Consider the following 20604-nt stretch of genomic DNA (forward strand, 5'->3'; position numbering starts at 1 on the left):
TTAGGTTATTTCCAGTTTTTGAAAAAAGAGTGCTTCTCTAAGGAAATATCACCTAATTCATGCCAGATGCTGCCTGAGACCCACTGTTTCCTTTAGTCTGTGCAGCGTCCTTCTGGGCTCATGGCCCCCCGCGCAACAGAGGGAACCCGAGGCTTAGGGATTTCTGCTCAAGGTCTCGTGGGTGGGAGGAGCCAGCAACAGGCTAGACCCCCCGTTCCCTCCCTCCCTCCGTGGCCCTTCTCATCCCTTTTTTCATTTTTCTCTTTTGGAATCCATGTAATTTTGTGCATCCACAGCATATTGAAGAGGGGCGCCATTCCAGAACATTTGGAAAATGAAGAAATGGGAAGCAGAGGGGGTAGGGTGGGGTCATCCGTTGCCGCCCAAACATAACCACTGTGGCATTTTTTGGTGTATCTCCTACCCTTTGGCAAGACAAAAATTTTTATGTAATTTCCTTAAGGAACAAAACTCAGCTGGGTCCGTCTGAAGCGTGTGGCTATTATGTGGAGTTCAAAGCAGCCGGAAAACCCACGCTTTCTGCAGCTTGGAGAAGGGCGTGAGCTGGGCTGTGTTTCAACCTCTGGGGGGAATGGCCCACGTCCCTCCTCGGTTTCCCTCTCTTGCCAGGGCTGTCTGAAAGCCACCCCAGGTCACGTGGCTGCTTCAGCCCTTGGGCTTCCCCTTCGTGCTCTTGGGACCCATTGAAGTCTTGGACCCACGTGGGTTGGTCCCAGAATAGTGTCGGCCCCATTCAAAGACTCACAGATCAACAGCCAGAAGCTCATTAAAATGGGATTCCATTCCTTACTTGTGCCCCTCAGAGATGTCCAAGGAGACCCAATTCATAGCCCTGGCAACCCTTCTCAGGCTCTTTTCTCTCCCAGCCCTCTCCAACCTCACATTCCAAGGCCCCCAGAGCCCTCAGCTCTGCTGCCAGCCCCGAGGCTTTCTCTCTCTCCCCACTTTATTCTTTAGATCGACTTAACCTTTCCCTTTGATTCTGTATCACCAGAAATCCCAGAACCAGAGGGGCAGAGAGAAACCCTCCTCAGAGGCTGTGGGGAATGGGGACCAGGGTAAAGTGCAGGAATGGGGCTGTGGTGACAGTTACAGGAGCTGGACCGGCAGGCTGGGGAGAAGGACTGTGACATTTGATCACATCCCAAGGACACTTCATGCTGAGAATTAGAAGTGGCCCTCCTGCTCTGCAGGCAGAGGCTGAGCGGGCACTTGGCAGGCCGTTATAGGGGGGTCCTGTCCTGGGGTTGGACTCTTGGGGTCTGGGAGGCGTGGACCAGCAGGGTCACTGCTCCGTAAGTGGCCACTGTTGTTACCACGTACACGTGCCCAGGCCTGAATGCACACCAGCCCTTTCCCTTCCTTCCTGGCTGCAGGGGGCAGGTGATGTTGGGGGGACATGCTCAGGGCGGGTTCCCAGGGTGCGGCTCATGACCTCTTGTGTGTCTGCAGACGGGCACCACCCGGCAAGTGTCAGATCCAAGCCGCCCACGTGAAGGTCCGGGGCCGCCTCATCCACTTCGTGCCCAAAGAAAGTAAGTGTCCGCCAAGGTGGGGACACAGCGGGAGTTCCTGCAACCCACACCCGCTGCCCCTCTTCCAGATGTGGATGCTCCCAGCGGGGCCTGGATGCCCTTCCTTGGCCCCCATGCCCAGCACTAGGAGATACTAGGAGTGGGTAGAACCGCTTAAACCTCCTTCCACTCATGCAGTGTCTGCCAGTCCCAGGCCACGGTGGGTGGCTCCAAGGGGCTGCAGGCCTCACAACGAGCATGGCAAAGGGAGAAATAGCTGGTCCCAGGCAAGGTTCACTCAGAGTTCTTGGGAGGGACAGAGAAAGAGGGTATATCTCAAGATTGGAATGAGTTATTCTAGGTGCAAGGGCGCCTAGGGGAGCGTTTGGGCTGGGTCTGCCATACGAAGGTTCTGTTTTGACGAGCTTGGTGGGGAGAGAGGGGTACAAATCCTCATGAGCCGAGGGCCAGGCAAAGCCACAGTGACCACCCATGGGATCTGGGGCCATCTGAAGAGGGTATGGCCCGAGGAGAGGGCTGTTCCACTGGGTCCAAGCTAGGTGGGAACAGAGAGTGCCCCAGTGTTGTCAGATCTTCCAGTTCTCAGGACAAGCAGACTATCCATCCCTCCATCCATCCATCCCTCCATCCATCCACCACATACATGCGCTTCATACTGGGGCTATAATGCTGAGCGAGCAGATATGGTGCCTGCCTTCTTGGGTTGTTATTATACAATCTCCCGATTTGAAAATATTGACAACTAGGTCACAATTTTCAAAACCGCCCTGTGGGCCAAAGGAAATACTTCAGTGGGCTGAGTGTGCCCAGCAGGTCTCCAGCTGGCAGACTGGGGTGGGGGGCAGGAAGAGGGGGAGGTTGGGTGGGTGGAGGGTACCCGGCCCTGAGGAAGGGGTGCCCCACCAGGAAGAGGAAGGCTGGGGAAGCTGGCTGTTTGGGGAATTCACTTCCAGCTGCAGTTGGTTTGGGGCCTTGGCAGAGTTTTCCATTCACTCATTCAGCAGTTTCTGCATTTCTATTAGTTACCCGCTGTGTGCTGGATGCTGGGGCCACAGAAGAAGTCAGACGAGGCCCAGTCCTGGCTGGGGCAAACAGAGGGGTCATTTAGTGTCCCAGGCCCCGTGACAGAAGTTGTGCTGGGCACCATGGGGACCCAGAGCAGTGCAGAGCTGGGGGTGGAGGGGGAGGGTTGGGAAGGTCCTGGAGGCTGAGGGTTGAGCCTGGATGGAGAGGAAAGTGCATTGCAGAGGCCGGGGAAGGGCAGCCTAGGCAGTGAAGGAAGCAGGAGAAGCAGGAGCCCTGGGAGCTGGAAGTCCCTCCCTGCAGGTGGAGTGGGGACCAGGGTGCAGGTTGGGGGAGCGTCTGGCTCATGTTCTGGCCCCGGCCTGCACCTGGTCTTGTATCCAGGCCCTTTCTCAGCCCCTGTCTCAGTGGGTTTCCAAGTGAGACGGGCCGGTGGCCCTGGGATCCCTGCCCATAGTAACTGAGCAGTTTGGGGTTTCCACCTCCCCTGAGGGAGGCAGTACCTGGCAGAGTGTCTGACGTGGAGTGACGTTTAGCCCTATGGCTGACCTGGGCCAAGCGTGAGGGCCACGTCCTGCAGGGACAAAGGGAATCACCCACCGCAGCTCCCCGACACCTAATGAGTCCAGGTCCCCGTGGAGGGGTCAGTGGGCGGGGGTCAGTGTGGACCACAGCCCCGCACCTAGAGAGCTCCTGACCAGCCCTCCCTGTGATGGGCAGGGGGACCAGCAGCCTTGGGAGCCTGGAGGGGAGGGCTTCACCTGAGCAGAGGGGCCCCGGGCAGGCTGGTTCCCGTCCTGCTGGCCTGCCCTCCACCGACTGCAGTTCCCCCCCCCCCCCCCCCCCATCAGCCGTCCTCAGCTTCCTCACCCTTAAACCAGAGATTGGAGCCAGAAAGCGTCATTTGCTCTGAGAAGCTCTCCCAGACACTCCTTCCCTGCCACTGCGCTTAGGAATTTACAGTGTGAGAGTCCTTCCCCTGCCAGACAGGGGACTCCCAGAAGGGGAGGAGGGATGGGGGTGGGGAGAGGCCGAGCAGCAGAGGCACAAAGCAGCTGCCAGCAAGTGTGTGCAGAATGGCTGCAGAAGCACCTGGCATTCAGCTCCAGGTAGGCACCTTGTGGAGCCAGAGTGACCCAAGAAGCACGCTTGGGGCACCTCATCCTCAGGGTCTGAGTAGAGGGCAGAACGAGGACATCTTTCCCTGGGGTCTGCATTCCGGGGTGAAGAGCCGGGGTGGGGTGGGGTCGCATGGGCTGGGCTGGGGCGGCCGGGGCCCTTCCGAACACAGGCTCTTCCTCTGCGCAGAGTTCATCTGGAGGATGGAGAGCACCCCGCGGCCCACGGCGCCCGCGCCCACCAAGGCTCCCCGCCGCAGCCGCCCCACGACCCCTCCACTTGCGCCCACCCTGCGGCTGGCACGACCCACCCCGCGGCCCGGGCGCCGTCGGGGCGGCGGGCGGCGGCGGGGACGGCTGGGCACCGCGGTCCCCGAGCCCTCGAACGGCGCCGTGCGCCTGGTGCGGCCCCCGGGCCTGAGTCCAGGCCGCGGGCGCGTGGAGGTGTTCGCGGGTGGACGTTGGGGCACCGTGTGCGATGACGCCTGGGACACCAAGGGCGCTGCCGTCGTGTGCCGCCAGCTGGGCTTCGCGTACACCGTGCGGGCCGCCAAGCGTGCCGAGTTCGGCGAGGGCCACACGCTGCCCATCCTGCTGGACGACGTGCGCTGCACAGGCAGTGAACGCAACCTACTGGAGTGCGCGCACGCCGGCCTGGGTTCCCACAACTGCGACCACCAGGAGGACGCCGGCGTCGTGTGCAGCCGCGAGAACCCCGATCTGTAGGCGAGCATCGTCTGTCTGTCTGGCCAGCCGGGCTATCCATTGTGCGTCCAGAGCCCGTCCAACCTGTGCGCGCCTGGTGCGTGCGCCCGAGTCTGAGGGTGGGGGGAACTAGGGGTGGCCCATCTGTAATGCTGTCCTGTGGTGCATGCAGTGCACGCGTGTTCTTTGTGTGTTCCTGCCCACGTGTCTGTGAAACCCCGCAGCCGCAGTGTGTGTTGGGGCCCGTGTGGCCCCTGTGGCCGTGTGGTTGCAGCCTGAGGTGCTCCTTGCTTACCTCCAGGCACCTCAAGCAGCGGCAGGAGCACAGTCTGGTAGAACCCTGAGCACTGCGGGCAGCTGCCCTTCAAGGGCAGACATGACCTCACTGCACTAACAGAGGCACAGCCGGTGGGTGGAGGGAGGGGACCAGGCCTGCCCTGCCCACGGTGGGGAGTGGAAGGCCCCAGACCAGCTGGAGCACGGCTTGAGGAACGTGGCCCAAAGGGCGTGGACCGGTGGCCTGGCAGTCAGGGTTGGTGAAGAGAGCACGAAGGCATCTAGTAGGGGCCAAGGGAAGTCATCAGACTGATGGGTCCAGGGTGACCCCTGGGCTGTGGCTGTCCCAGCGAGGGTCAGGCTGCCTAGGAGAAGCGAGTGCCGGGGTGGGCTGGCAGGGATTACTGGATGACTTCCGGGAGAAGCCTTCTGGGCCTCAGCATCACGCAGGACCCAGCCACTCCGAGCACCACGGTCGCTGGTGAGGCTTCAGATTTCTCCACTTCCGAGCCGGTGCCAGGGCCACCTCTGTCACCTCCATTCCCCACCCACCCTGTTCAGTGAGATCCCAGGGAACCCTCTGCCTCCTCAACCCAACCCCGGGGGCCGACCGGGCTGCGGACCCAGTGAGACCACTGGTGCTCTGTCACCCAGTGCTGTGCCAACAGCGCGACTGTTTACAAACCCCCTTCCTGCCTCTTTTCTCTGACTCACACCTGCCTGGAAGCGGAGGGAGGGGGTGGGAGAAGGGGGCTGGGTCTGCAGCCTCTGTCCTGCTCACAGGTGGAAGTTCCTTTGCCCACTAAGGGCCTCAGCCTTGGCTCATGCCAGGCCGGTCAAGGGGCATCAAGTATGGCTGGGCTCAGCCTCTGATAGGGGGCCAGGGAGGGGAAGCAGATAGATGGTCACCGGGCAGTGAGGACCGGATATGGCCCGTGTCGGGGGCGCGGGGGAGGGCTCTGGGTGGGGCATCCCAACCCAACCTGGGTGTTGTCCTGGGAGTTGAGCTGGCACTAGGGATGGTGTGCCTGGCAGAGGAAATGGTGCGGGCAGAAGCCTGTCGGGGTCTCCCAGCTGCTCACTGAAGCTGAGTGTGGAGTATGAGGCTGCAGAAAAAAGCTTTAGGGTCACCCTCTCGAACTCCCCCCTACCTCTGCCCTAAGTGGGGTGGGCGAGGGACCCAGACCCTTGTGGCTCCTCTAACCCTGTTGAGCCCCGCGTGCAAACCACAATTAACCCTGCCACTGACTGTGGCCTGTGTGCTGGGCACCGTCGTAAGAACGGTGCCGCATACCTGAAGTCATTCAATCCCCGCAACAGCCCTCTTCCTCCCCTTTTACAGATGAGGAAACCGAGGTGCACAGAGCTTAATATCTTAGCTGAGATCACCCAGCCAGGGAGGGGGAAGCCAAATTTGAACACGAGCTGGCTAGCCCTAGCACCCGCCAGGTGTATAACCACTGAACCCCCTGGCTATACCCGCAGAAAGTCTCAGCATGGCCCAGGGCCCCTGCCCGCTGTAGGCTGCCAGCCTTGCTGGGAAATAGCTGATGGAGACCCCCGTGGGCCCCTTCTGCCAAGCAGGTGGCTGTGCCACCTCCCACTGCCCAGGGGTGGTTGACTGGGCATCTTCCAGGTCGCTGGGACATCTGGAATTGTTAGGAGCTGGGAGGCCCGTGGGGACCACCCAGGCCAAACTCCTCACTGTGCTGATGGGGAAATGAACCTGGGAGGCTGAGTGTCCCAGGCCTTTGGTCAGATGGGGCCGAGCTAAGACTAGAGCCCAGGGAAGGCGGGGTGGCCCTCAGGGCCCTCAGAGCGGAAGGGCCAGGGCTGTTGGTCCCTCTGGCTTAGAGGTGGGGTATGGCTTTTAGCAGCCTCTGCCTCCTCTTCCTAGGGCTCCTCTGTGCTCTTTCCTGCCCCTCACCACCCTGTGGAGCCCCCTTCCTCAGTTCAAGGCCTGGAGGACATGATGCCACAAGGCAGGGCCTGGGAGGTGGGCACCTCCCACTGCACCTCAGCACCCACAGCCTGGGCCCACCATCTGGGGCCCGTGGCACTTTCCCCAAGTGGCAAGGGGGAGTGGTCCAGCCCTCCGCTGGGCCCTGAGTGTCACTGTTGTTTGTTGGGGCAAGTAGGGGAGGTCCCAGGCCCCATCACTCCTCTGGGCAGTGCTGGCCTTGGCCCGTCAGTGTTGCAGGAAGGGTGCTTCCCCTCCCATCACCCCTCAGGCTCCAAATAAGGCTGAGGCTGCGGCCTGACTCCTGAGAATGAGACTCACAGAGACACACTGCTGCTTTACTAGTAATAATAAGGGCAGGTGGCTGACATCGGCTGAGCACTTACTATGCCAGGCACTGTTCTAAAGGCTTTACATATTAGGCACTCTTTAATCCTTGTATTAACTCTATGAGGTAGGTGCTAGGGTCACCCTCCCACCCATTTTACAGATGTGGAAGCTGAGGCCCAGGGGCCCTTAGTTACTTGTCAGATGTCACACAGCCAATATTAGAAATCAGGCAGCCCGGCTCTGGAGCCCCAGCTGTGTGCTGTCACGCTGTGCTACCTCAAGAGCACTGAATTCAGTGTCCCCCTCGTTGGGCCCCATCATTGTGCAGATGGGGACACGGGCCCAGGGAGGGGCAGGGCTAGGCGCAGACTCCCTGTCCCGTGCTCCTTTCACTCCACCACCAGCCTCGGAAAGCCAAGGGAGCAGTCACAAGTGACTCTGTCCCCAGGGACTTTGATCCTGCCTCTGAGTCCTCTAAAGTCGCTGGGGATGGAGGCTAGACTGGGCCAAGGCTCTCCATGCTCCCTATAGGCCTCTGCCCTCACTGCCTCGAATCTGGCCTCCAGCCAGCAGCTAGAGTGATCTCTCAGAACCTGCCCAGAGAGGGACTGCCTCTGCCCAGCGTCACACAGCTTAGTTCTGGAGCCCTTGGAGCCACCGCTGCAGGGATGTCCCAGGTGTGGCCCAGCACCCAGGACTGCATCCATGGTGTCAGCCTCAGGTAACAACACTCCAGGTCTCTGGCTGGGCCTCACTGGTTCCCTGTTCACCTGCATCCCTCTGGCAAGCCTCAGCTGGGCTGGGCCCTAGGTGGCCACCTTTCTCCTCTGATGACAGGAAAGACCCACTGTCCCTGGCAGCCCTGACAGCTTCAGTCTGTGGCTGAAGGCAACCAAGCTAGGGAGCAACCTTCAGCTCCCCAAGGCATTCCTATGTTTACACTTTGCAAATGCTTGGCTGGGAGACAACGACTGGGATGTTAGGGGTCCAGCCTTGACTGTGTGACCTTGGCAAGGTCACTTAACCTCTCTGAGCCTCATTGGAAAACAGAAGTAATCAGCAGGATTATTGGAAGAAAAATGAGGTAACATTTACAAACATGCCCAGGACGTTCTGTATTGTTTCTGGACAGAAAGCTCAGTAGCAGGCTGTTGGCGCCCACACTGGCAGCTGCCAACTGCACAAGACAGGGTGGGAGGGGCATGCCAGGTAGAGGGACCAGCATTAGAATGACCCAGGGACAAATCCTCAAAATGGGAGGAAGATGAGCCCCTTCAGCTAACATGTAGAACCCACATCTTTTTTTTTTTTTTTTTTGCGGTACGCGGGCCTCTCACTGTTGTGGCCTCTCCCGTTGAGGAGCACAGGCTCCGGATGCGCAGGCTCAGCGGCCATGGCTCACGGGCGCAGCCGCTCCGCGGCATGTGGGATCTTCCCGGACCGGGGCACGAACCCGTGTCCCCTGCATCGGCAGGCAGACTCTCAACCACTGCGCCACCAGGGAAGCCCAGAACCCACATCTTCTTGTGGCAGCATCTGTCCTCTGGTCTTGCTGCAAAAACTAACCTTTATTGATCACTTACTATATGCCAGATGCCTCAGGTATGCAGGATCATTTAATCCTCACAACTACCCCATTAGGCACCCCTGACCCTGAGGACAAAATAATGTTGCCTGCCATCCTGGTGAACGATGAATGTTGCCTGCCATCAAGCCATCAGCCACTGCAGCCACCCGCTACGGTGCACCCTGAGGGGAATTCAAGATGGAGAAAAACTGGATACTGGCCCTCATAGTTAAGATGCGTGTCTAAGGAATAATTTCAATGAGCCCAGACTCATTGAAATCATTGAAATCTTTTAGCCCAGACTCAAGTTAAAATCATTAACTTGAGATGTCTGGTTTTTGTGATTAGCAGTAATCTTTTGATGTTTGACTACATGTTTTTTATTTTCAGCAAAAACTCCTATATATGTATCCTGGCTCCACCCTGACCTCTTTGGAACAGTTCCCGAGCTATCTGAGAGGCTGTCTCCCAGGCTATAGTCCTCAGCAATGTCCCCAAATAAAACATAACTCCCAACTTTTAGGTTGTACATTTTTCTTCAGTCAACAGTTCTTTTCCAGATGATCTCCAAGTTGGCTATGTGACTGGGTCCCTTATTCAGAGGGGGGTTAGCTTTGAACCAAGGAGCTTGATCTTTCTCTTTCCCTGGTTACTGTGCCCGTGCCCTGCCTCCTAGGAAACCACTTCCTGTATGGAAGCCATGTGGCCAATAGCTACCACAGTGGATAGCATTTGTCCAGACCTTCCCAGTGAAGGGCCAGGTGGTTGGCCACATGCTTCCAGGCAGCTCCCTCTGCTGGGGGCTTGCAGTGCTGCATGTCCAGGCAAAGGGCTTCCCCTGGGAGCATCAGTGTACAGTCTTAAGCATTCCCTGATGCTCACAGGAGAGCCGGGAGGCTCAGATGAGGTGGCGATGGGACAGAGCCAGAGGTCACTGGTATTGACCCATGCACCAGAGAATATTAATGCCCACTTCTCTCCCTAGCTTAGTTGGACAGGTTCACACTGACAATTATACCCTGAGGCTGTCCCATGCCTGCCCCAGACTGTGGCCAGAGCAGTTTAAGATCTGGTCCTGACCTCAAGGAACAATTGTTTGGTGTCCTCCCTTCAAATTGCCCCCAACCCCTGGAGGTTTCGCAACCTAGGAGGGTCTGTCCTGGTCTCCCCGCCTCCCTCTTTCCTGCCCCTCAGGGCCAGCCAGTGCGTGCCTGTGACTGCTTTTCACCACCACATGGGGGCAAGGTGGCAAGCCACCATCTCCCAGCCCTAGGGGGAGGATGGTGCTCCCCCTAGGATGGGGCCCCATCCCCAGAGCTGGAATGGATGTCCAGCTTGCCGTGCTGGGGACAGAAATCCTGTCCCCTCCGTGCTAGACCCCACTCTTAAAGCTTGGCCCTCTCTGACACCCCATAGCCCACACGCCCCAAACACTCATGCCCCTGGTGGGGACTGTCCCTGGCTGTACCTGGGAAGGAGGTATACAGGCCTTCTCTGTTTTTCCCAAACCTCTCAGGATTCTGGGACTCTGGCCCAGGGGCATGTCCTTTTCTCAGAAACTCAGCAGCATCTAAACTCTTTGGGCATCTCCTCCCCGGCTGTAAGGATCTTTTTTTTTTTTTTTTGGCGGTACGCGGGCCTCTCACCGCCGTGGCCTCTCCCGCCGCGGAGCACAGGCTCCAGACGCGCAGGCCCAGCGGCCACGGCCCATGGGCCCAGACGCTCCGCAGCACGCGGGATCCTCCCGGACCGGGGCACGAACCCGCATGCCCTGCACCGGTAGGCGGACTCCCAACCACTGCGCCACCAGGGAAGCCCGACTGTAAGGATCTTTATCTGGGTTAGGAGGGGGCACACCTGGCCCTTCCCATCCACTGCTCTCCTTCTGGGTTGCTCCTGAGTCTAAGAATTGGGAAGTAAAAAGCCCAGAGCTGGCCTCTTCTGTCATACCCGGATTGGTAAGAAGAAGCAGGTTATAAAAGGGAGGAAAATCTTCGTTAGTAGTTCGAAAATACCCTTTGACCACCCCGGGCATATTTCTCGCTTTCGCGCTTGAAGGGGACTTTCCGTAACCAGATTTTCACCCACTCCAACCCTTCGGACTTGGGTCAACGCCTTGGACGTTGCGGTCGCGGTCCCCCAGTGGGGCTTCCCCTTGGTCTGGGTGGCAGCCGTGTGCTCTTCATTCGCAGGCATAGGCCTCCCTGTGTCCCCGGGGTCCTCTTCACCTGCCCCGTGTGGACAGGCCGCGCAGGGGAAACCAGCTTTGGCGGTTGGGGTTCCGGGGAGAGGTTTGGGAACAGTCGGCGTGATACAGAAACTTGGAGGCTGGGATGGGGTTTCCAGGAAGGTTTAGGGAGAAAGGAAAGGGCCTAAGAACGCGCGCGGAGAAACGCCGTTATTTGGGGGCGCCAAACCGGGCTGAGAAGCCAGCAGGATTTAGCGCCGCCGCCAGGTCAGCAAGCGCCGAGGAATTAGGGTTGCCAGGGACAACGCGTTCTGGGCGGAGCTGCTGTTGGGGTGGAGCTTGAGGGATGTGGGCGGAGGCTTGGGAGGCGGAGAGAAGGCGGAGCTGGGGGGGGTCTGAGCCAGAAGTGGAGTTGTTATTGGTGGAGATCACATGCTCTGGGCGGGGCCTGGGAGCTGGGAGGAGACAGTGTTGATGTTAGGACGGAGCTTCAGGATGGGCGGTGCGAAGCCGGGGCCGGCCCGGAGAGCTGGAGCCGGAGGCGGAGACGTGGTTGGCGGGGACCGAGCTCCTGGGAGGGGTCGCAGCCGGCGGGGGCGGAGCCGAACGGGCGGGGGCGGTGCTGGGTCGCGCCAGGCCTGGGGCCGAGGCGGCGCGCGGCGCTGACAGCTGAGTCGGCTCGCGGCCTCCCGCCCCCTGCGTGCCCGGCCCCGACCCCGGCCTGGCCTGCCCCGGAGCCATGAGCCCCGGGCTGCTGATGCTGCTCGGCAGCGCCGTCCTGGTCGTCTTCGGCCTCTGCTGCACCTTCGTGCACCGCGCTCGCAGCCGCTACGAGCACATCCCCGGGCCGCCGCGGCCCAGGTGAGCGGGGGGTGGGGGCGGGGACCTGGATGGGGCTCTCGCATGGGGGGCCGGGGGACCGCGTCCAAGCCGGCATCGGGTCCAGCCTTGCCATTGCGCGCGGCCGCTTGGAAACGGCGGCGGGGAGAGGGGCGCTAACTATTCTTAGTAACAAATTACTCACAGCCGCAGCAGCTGCTCGGCGCCCACCGCGCTCTGCTGGGCCCCGAAAACGTGATGGCAGCGACAACCCTGTTAGGTAGGCGCTATTGTTACCCCATCGTTCAGACGAGGAGACTGAGGCGCGCAGAGGCAAAGTCACCTGCCCAAGGTCACACAGTTGGTAAGCCTAGATTTAAACCCAGGTCAGCCTGGTTCTAAAGTGGGTGCTCTTAACTTTGGGACTTGGATGGGGTCACTCAACCTGGGTTGTCATACACTGTACTTTGGTCACATCCCCCCCTTTTTTTAAAATTTCTGTCCTGGTATCTCCTTTTTGTCTTCTCCTTGGTACTTCCATTCCATCCTCGGCCCTCACCCCACTCACCTTACCTCCCCTCTACTCCACCAGAAGTTCACCTTTCTGAAGTGTCATTTCTGTGTCATTCAGACGTGTCATTTCTGTGCTCCAAAGGCTTCCCATCACTTAGAACTAAATCTACTTCTAAATTAAGGCTACTCTGGGGCCAGCAAGGCCCCTGCTGGGCTCTCAGAACCCGCTCTGTACTGTTCTAACCCCATGCTTGCTCACTGCTGCCTCCAGTTCTTTCTGCATGCACCCACCCCAGCTGAACCCCTCCTCCCGGGTCTTCCTTTTCCCCACCCACCCTGTATAAAGCCCACCTCCTAGCTCCAAGCTCCTTATGGGGCCATCATCCCTGAAGTTACCTTCTGTTCACCTGTTGACTGTCTGTCTCCCCCTTTAGAATGTGAGCCCCGGGAGGGCAGGGCTACTGTGTGTCCACTTGTGTATCCCCAGAGCCTGGGACACTGCAGATGCTCAATAAACACTTGTTGACTGAGTGAATAAACAAGGGTATTAGACACACTTCTTAAAACCTCAGGACACCAACATTCTGGAAGGCACCCACCTCCAGCACAAGCCGGATGCCCTGGCATTTGAAGCCTGAATCCCTGCTTGGTGGGTTCGGGAAAGATCTCTAGCTGGGGACACAGGGAGGCAACTGTTCTCCCTGCCAGCTCTCTCTCCTCCCAGGTGCCCTCTCCCACCCTTTTCCCTTACTTCACAGCTGTGTCTTCCCCTCCATCTAGATGGTTCTTCCCCCAGCCTTCTAGGCTTGTCTTAAATGCCAGCTCCTCAGGGAGGCCCTACCTGCTCCCACACGCAAATATATTTTGTTCATTTTATAAACTCTGAGTCACCTGAATGGTAATTGGGTAACTATTTGTGCTACCTCTTGTTAAGTGTCTGTCTCTCCCATAGGCCTGTGTCTGTCTTGTTCACTGCTGTGCCCCTGACATCTAGCTCAGCATGCACAGTAGACCCTGGATAAACTCTGATCCAAGGTGGATGGTGGAAGGCTCCTGCCCATCCTGTTAGATACACTCTCACCCTTTCAGGTTTTCAAATCAGCCGTCAAGAGCTTGGAATTGAATGAGTTTTGTGCTCATTCTGACAGGCCTCCTCATGACTTGACCTTCTCATAAACCCAAGTGCCTCAAACACTGCAGACCTGAGCCAATCTCTGTGTCTTAAGAAGAGAGAACTTAAGTCAAGCTCCTCTCGGCTACTCTCCCCGCATCAATTTTTTAAAATTGCATTAAAAAAAATAAAGTTATGTATGCCATAACATTTACCCCTTTAAAATGTACAATGCAGTGCTTTTTAGTTATAGTGACGGAGTTATGCAACCATCACTGCTAGTTCCAGCACATTTTCATCACTGCAAAAAGAAACCCCATAACCATTAGCTGTCACTCCTCATTGCCCCCGGAACTCCCGTAGCCCCTGACAACCACCTAATCTGCCTTCTGTGTGTATAGATTTGCCTGTTTTGGACATTTCATATAAATGGACTCATACAATATTTGACCTTTTGTGTCTGGCTTCTTTCACTTAGCAGAATGTTTCCAAGGGTCATCCATGTAGTAGCATGTGTCCATATATCTTTCCTTTTTATGCCTGAATTCTCCCTCAAGTCTTACACCACAAAATCTACGTGTGACCTACAGGTGTGTGGGTGGGTGGAGGAGGCTGAATATAATTTGGGTTGGGCTCTTTATTCTAAGGGGGTCAGCTGAACAATGCATATACGAAAAGATTTTGGATGAAAAATTGGTTGGTGGTCAAATACAAAACTGCACTAAATGAAGGTTCTGGAACCTCTTTTTAGCATAAATCAGATGCTTTGGCATTCAGAGCCTGGATCCCCAAACCATGATTGGCAACACCATGGTTGACGAGAAATCTATGCGTCCTGAGTGTCCAGTAGCGTGCTTTAGGGCTCTGCCAGCTCGCAGGCAAGGAGCCCTCTGCCCTGCAAGAGGCAGCGTGCTTTAGGGCTCTGCCAGCTCGCAGGCAAGGAGCCCTCTGCCCTGCAAGAGGTAGCTGCTGTGCGCTCGCAGCCCCACTCTTCATCCTCTTTATTCTGCAAGAGTCACCAGCAAGATGCCCTCCCTGAGTGCCCTGCTTCTGTGTGCTGATCACAGACAACATCCTACTGCAACGATCCATGTAACAGCCGAAAACTCAGACCCCATGTTCAGATCCCACACAAACACTTGTAGCCTCTGTATTTCTCTGTCACCGCTCTGAGCTTCCTCATCACCCCCCACTCTCCTGGTAGCGTGGGATGAATGTAAACTTGACAATGCAAAATCTCTCTCCCGGTTTTTATTTCTTCTGTAATAAGTTTTTCAAAACTCCTGGGCGGTGTTGCTTCTCTCCACCCTCTCCTGCTTGCCGAGTCGCCAGGCCTGGGGGCTGTTCGACCGTTGCTGGGTCGTTCTCGGTGATGGTGGAGACCCACGGCTGGCTCTGCTGGGCGGCGCATCCAGGGGACTTGGGGTGCCCAGCTGATCACTCAACCACCGCATCCCTCTGGCGCGAGGCACTTTCCTGGCCCCGCACCCTCACCCTCACTCCTAGTGGGTGGCCCACCCCTCAGCCATCTCGTGGGCTCCCGCCACCCCTCTGTGTGGCCTCACAGTGGGCTCTCCAGATGACTTCTGCTCCAGTACTGTCCCAAACTTTCTCTGCCCACAGGAAACCTCGGATTCCCACTGTGCCTGTCGCAGGGTTATAGGAAACCATGCGTGCTGGGGACCGGGCAGGGGAGGGGGATTTTTGCCCTCTCCTCTCTCCCTGGGTTGCTCTGCCATATCCTGTCTACCACCAGGGGCACACCAGGTGGGCTTCGGTCCGCCCCTCCCCATCCCAGGAGTCTACCATCCCCTCCTTCCATCATCCCTCATCTGCTGGTTTCTAACCCCTGGTCTCCGGGCCCTGCCTTCGCCCCCCCCCCCCAGCGCCCCCTGCAGGAACAGGAAGGAACGGGTCGTAGGCTCCTTTCTTGCCTGGCAGTGAGGACCCCACGCCACGCCATGCCCTTGACCTTCTTGAGGTGTCACTCACGTGCCTCCCCAGGTGGCTCTGGACTCCGGTGCTTAGGGTGGAGACTCTCAGGCCTGTGAAGGTGAGGAGGGTCCAGACTCTGTTCTCACTCAGGTGACTCAAAACTGAGAATATTCTCTCCAAACCTGCAGCTTTGGGGAGTGACCATGGGTACTAGATTATTCTGGAAATACAGCCAGTCATGTGTGATGTCCACGGTCCATCTTGCTGCAGGCGGGGCGGTGTAAGTTCAAAGCCACTCCCCTCGAGTGGGCGTGGCTGCCCGGCGCCCCGCCGAGCTTCCTAGCGCAGGCCCCGCCCGCCCGCTCTCCCCTCAGTCCCTCACCTCCCGTGCCAGCCAGCGCACGCTCAGCCTTTATTCTCGCCTCCTACTTCCCTGAGCAAATGAACAGCCTGAGACAACTTCCTTCCAGGGCTCTGCCGCCACATCAGCCCCCTCGCCTGCCCTGAGCCCACGTGCCTTCCCCCCTGGGACCTCGGTGCTCCTGGCCAAGGATGCCCGCCCCACCCCACCCCCACCACTGCCCCGAGACTCCAGCAATGCCCCCTCTCCTCCGTCATCAGTTTTCCTTCTCTTCTGCATCATTCCTATTTTTATGTAATAGGCTGTAACACAAACCTCTTCCCCCTCATTCGCTCCAGCTGCCGCCCCCCTATCCCAGCTTTGCACGCCCACAGCAACACCCCCGTCCGAAGCCTGCCTGTCTCTGGCCCCTGTTCCTCCCTCCCCTTCTCTCTTGAATCCACCGCCCGTCAGGCTCTGGCCCCCACCTCTCCACCCAGCTGGGTTTGATCAAGGCCCCGTGACCTCCGTGGAGCTAGACGCATGGTCAGCACTTGGTCCCCATCTTGCCCTGCCACTCCGCTGCTCGGGGCAGGGCGCACCCCTACCTCCTCCTTGAAGCCTTTCTTCTCAGGTTTCCCCCTCTCTCTCCCCTGCATCTCCTGCTCAGTCTTCCTGGCTGGTTGTCCCTTTACTGCCTGTCCCCCCAACAGTGCCTCACTCTTGGGGCCTCTCCCCTGTCTACACCCACCCCTTGTGGTCTAACCCAGTCTGTCAACACCACTTCTCTGCTGAGGAGTCTCGCATTGACATCTCTAGCTGGGAGCTCTTCCCTGAACTGCAGCCTCAGGTGCCTACCTGCCTGCTTCCCTTCCGTGTTAGATGGGCAGCGCACACCTAACCGCTCCAAGGCTGGCTCCCAGTTTCATCCACTTGTCTCAGGTTGGTTCCCAGAAGCCGATCCTGAGACAAGAATTGAAGTGTAAGTCGTTTGGGAGGGGTGATCCTGGTGGGGTTAGGGATTGGATGGAGAGAGAAGGTCAGAAGGTCAATAAAGCAAATTACCTCTGGGGGCAACTGAGATGCAACCCCCATGGCGAACTCTGGGGCCCGGTGGAACACAGGCTCCCCCCACCCCACCACGAGGTGGAGGGAGAGGGGATCATTGACGGAGGGCTGCTCTGGGGGGTGTTGAGCTGGAATTTCCAGGCTACTCAGCCTGCGGACAGAGCCGAGAGAGCACAGGGCAGAGACTCGGGTTCTGGCCTTTGGAAGCCCCTCCACCTGCAGGGACAAGGGTGGGGGGCGGGGGCAACAGTGTCTGCTGCCCCCACCAGGCCCCCTCTCAGTCCTCCTCACCTTAGTGAGTGGTAGCTCCATCCAACCTCCCAGCGGCCCAGGCCAAAAGCCCCAGGGTCATCCCTGACCCCTGTCTCACCCCCCACATCCAGTCCATCAGCAGGTCCCCTTGGCTTGGCCCACCTTCACGTGCATTCAGAGTCTGACTTCTCACCTCCGCTCACAGCCCCCTCACAGGTGCCCCTGCTTCTACCCCTGCCCCCCACACCTGCCCTGTTTACTCTCAGCTCTGCAGCAGCAAGGACAATTCATTTAAAACCCAATTCAGATCCCATCTCTGTTCTGCTCAAAACCCTCCAGTAGCCCCCACTTCACCAAGCTCAAAGAAAAAGTTTGGATAACAGCCCCCAAGGCTGTACACAACCTTACCCCCATCTTGGTGACCTCATCGTGTACCAGGTTCCCCTCAAGCACTCTGCTCCAGCCACACCGCCTCCCTGCTGTTCCTTGAACTTACCAAGCACTCTCCTACCTCAGGACCTTTGCACCTACGATTCTCTTTGCCTGGAATGTTCGTCCCCCAGATACCTACGTGGCCAAGTTCCTCACTTCTTGCAGTTCACATGTCACCTTCTTAAAGGGATGTTCCCTGACCTGCCTATTTACAATAATCCTCCTACACCCATCCCCAGCTCTCCTTACCTCCCCCAAGTCTGATTTTTCTCCCATCACTGTCTGACTCCCTATTTACTTACTTATTTATTTATTCACTCTGTCTCCTCCCAGGAGAATGTGAGTGCCATGACCCAGAAAACCCCAACTGCAGTTTTGTTGTCGCCCATTCTGGAAGCTGTAGTAAGTCAGCTTGATGGGAATAAACAGGAGACAGGAAGTCACCAGTACCTTGGAATGTGCCTAAGGTGACACCACACAGGCCTGTTTACAATCTGGTAATCGCACTGCCGAGTTAGCATGACCAAACTATGTCCTGGTGAGAAGGACTGTGGGGGACCCTGGTACCAGCCACGCACCTGGGGCCAGGTGACTTCCTCTTCCCAGCCTCGGTTGCCCTACCTATTAACTACGTTAATAATAGACCTACTTCAGGAGGTGTGGGGAGTTCAGATGGGGTCAAGCTCATCATGGTGCCCAGCATTTAGTAAGTGTTCCCTGAATGTCTCAGGTTATTCCTCATGCCAGCCCCCATTCTCTGCACCAGGGAGATGGTTTTATCCCTCTCCATCTTTCTAAGAAGACTTCCAGAGCCAGTCAGACTGAGATTTGCATCCTGCCTGGTGACCCTGAGCCAGGACTGTACCTCTCCGTGCCTCAGTCCGCCCATCTGTGAAGTGGGCCTGATAATGCCAACTTCACAAGGTCCTGTGGGGAAGGGAGCCTTCTTTGATGGTGACTTCCGGTCATCTTAATGTTTCCCATTTCTTCTAGTTTCCTTCTAGGACACCTCCCCTACTTTTGGAAAAAGGATGAGGTTTGTGGCCGCGTGCTCCAAGATATGTTTTTGGATTGGTGGGTCCTAACTTGTCGTTTGTTGCCCCTACTCCAGTCTCTGCCCCTCACGAGCCAGCTTCCCCCAATCCCCTAACCCCCAGTCCGGCACACACCCACCTCCCCAGCCCAGGTCATTCCCACCCCCAGCAGTTCCTACTCTGAGGCACACAAGGGTGGTTCAGAAGGCAAGCTCTGCCTTTTGCCAACTGTGTGGCCTTAGACCAGGCATCAGAAGCTCTCTGAGCCTCAGTTTCTTCATCTGTAAATTGGGTGGGGGTGTGACTAGGTAACAGTCATTGTTTAGGGTGGTGCTTTACACTTTTCAGAGACATGATATTGCTTGATTCCCAGCACAACCTTTTGGGGCAAAGGAGGAGGGTAGCAACCCTATTTCATGGATTTGGAGACTGAGGGCAGTGGGGGATGTGACTCAGCAGTGAGTCAACAGCAAGGCAGAACCTTGGCCCCAGACCCCTGCTGAGACCTGCCCCCCCCCCACCCCCAGGGATGGGATGCCCTGTTTCTCCAGCTGAGCCTGGGCTGATCTGATGACATTCACATCTCTGGTAGTTGACAGCCTCCTTTGCATCACTTTGGTTCCCAGGGCTAAGAAGTACGGACCTGTCGTGCGGGTCAATGTCTTCCACAAAACCTCGGTCATCGTCACGAGCCCCGAGTCGGTCAAGGTAGGAGACAGAGTGGTTTCCGAGGGGAGCCCTCCTCCTCCCTGGGATGGGTGCATGAAAGTCTGCCCCAGGGACTGTGGGAGAAACGTTCCAGAGTCACACGCATTTGGGCTGGTTTCCCAAGGATCCTGAAGGGAACAGCATCTTTCCCTCTAACCACCCACTTTTTGGCAGTGGGGTTGGGGGCCTCCTAAAAGCAGGGCTCTTTGATGTGGATAGTGAGTTATTGTTAGACTCTTCTGGGTTGGGAGTTTTACCCAGCTGGTGCACACGTGCCTGGTTAGTTCACCTCTCTTAGAAGTTCCTTCATCTGCGAGGTGGGATTATAACCCCTTTCTTTTAAGACTATGATGGGAACTAAATATTGATCCATTTATTTAACAAATAAAGGGTCAAAAGATGCTTCAACATGCACTTTTCTATGTGCTTCACAATTATTAACCCTTTTAATTCACAGAGGGGTAGGGACTCTTATTAGTCCCCATTTTAGAGGTGAGGAAACAGAGACAGGCAGCATTAGTTGGACTATAATATGTGCAGGCTGGTGTCTGCCATATAAGTACTAAGAATGGCCAGTTGGCAGAACTGGGCTTAAATCTGGGCTCTGCCACCAACTGGCTATGGAACCTTGGACAAATTACTGTTTCACTCTGAGCCATAATTTCCTCGTCTGTAAAATAGGGATGATGCCTCTCTTACAGGTGCTTATAAGAATGGAACTGATGAATTGGGAGATTGGGATTGACATATATATACACTAATATGTATAAAATAGATAACTAACGAGAACCTGCTGCACAGCACAGGGAACTCCACTTCGCTGTACAGTAGAAACTAATACAACATTGTAAAACAACTATACCCCAATAAAATAAAATTTAAAAAAGAATGGAACTGAAATAATGTGTGTGAACCATCTAGCCGGTGCATGGCACACAGCAAGTGCTCAATAAACGATTGTGCTGTGATTCTCACGGTGGGTACTGAGCTGATGTGCAGGGATGATGCTCTGCTTAGGCAGTGGCTGTGGTGACACTAAGGGGGATAAAATACAGCTTGGGGTCTAGATCACAAGACAAGTTGAATGACCATGGTGTCTCTAACAGGATGTTAAAAGTCATTTTATTTTTAAAAATTTTCATTGCAAATACAGACACATGCCTTAAGACTTTTTAAAGCATGCTACCAAAAACCATACACAAGACCTTCACGATGCTCAATGAGATAAGAACTTGAAAGACATATATTAATATGATGAATTACATTGCTTAGCATTTAAGTGTTAAATCAGCACTTCCTGGTCATGATACAATTTGTTCCTGGATACATGGATACGATTTGCTCATCTTTTGTTAAGAATTTTTGTTTCTATATTTTTTCTTCTCTTGATCCCTGGCTTTGGGATCAGGTTAATAGGCCTCATAAGATGAGTTGGGAAATGTTCCCTCTCCTCTGTTTTCTGAAAGAGTTTGTATAGGAGTAGTGTTATTTCTTCCTTTAATGTTTGATAGAATTTACCAGTGAAGCCATCTGGGCTTGGCATTTTCTTTGAGGGAAGTGTTTTTGTTTTCTTTAAGTTATGCAGTCAATTTTTAAAGTTGATATATGGCTATTAAGATTTTCTATTTTTTCTTGAGTTTTGTATCTTTCAAGGAATTTCTCCTAAATT

The 20604-nt window shown here is 56.3% G+C and overlaps 2 protein-coding genes across 4 annotated transcripts in view; both read left to right on the forward strand.

Annotated features, from left to right (window-relative positions):
* Positions 1–9050, forward strand: part of HHIPL1 (HHIP like 1) — a 29176-nt gene extending 20126 nt beyond the window's left edge. Inside the window, exons 8-10 of one of the 3 annotated variants that reach the window (XR_003796055.1) lie at positions 1474–1556; positions 3888–4499; positions 8926–9050. Coding sequence is in view for 2 of the 3 variants with exons in the window: in XM_029239199.1 (XP_029095032.1) it covers positions 1474–1556; positions 3888–4423 (619 nt within the window). In the remaining variant the exon portion in view is untranslated. Of the gene's footprint in view, positions 1–1473; positions 1557–3430; positions 3506–3887; positions 5550–8925 lie in introns of those variants that run through there. The other 2 variants (XM_029239199.1, XM_029239200.1) reach the window with 2 other exon arrangements.
* A 2321-nt stretch (positions 9051–11371) lies between these two features.
* The window catches only part of LOC114904848 (cholesterol 24-hydroxylase), a 34380-nt gene continuing 25147 nt past the window's right edge, over positions 11372–20604 (forward strand). The window contains exons 1-3 of the mRNA XM_029239204.1: positions 11372–11584; positions 18187–18267; positions 18854–18935. Coding sequence (XP_029095037.1) covers positions 11463–11584; positions 18187–18267; positions 18854–18935 — 285 coding nt within the window. The 5' untranslated portion in view covers positions 11372–11462. The remainder of the gene's footprint in view (positions 11585–18186; positions 18268–18853; positions 18936–20604) is intronic.

This window comes from Monodon monoceros, unplaced genomic scaffold (assembly GCF_005190385.1).
Source record: "Monodon monoceros isolate NGI ecotype Baffin Bay Population unplaced genomic scaffold, NGI_Narwhal_1 Super_Scaffold_21, whole genome shotgun sequence".
NCBI lineage: Eukaryota > Metazoa > Chordata > Mammalia > Artiodactyla > Monodontidae > Monodon > Monodon monoceros.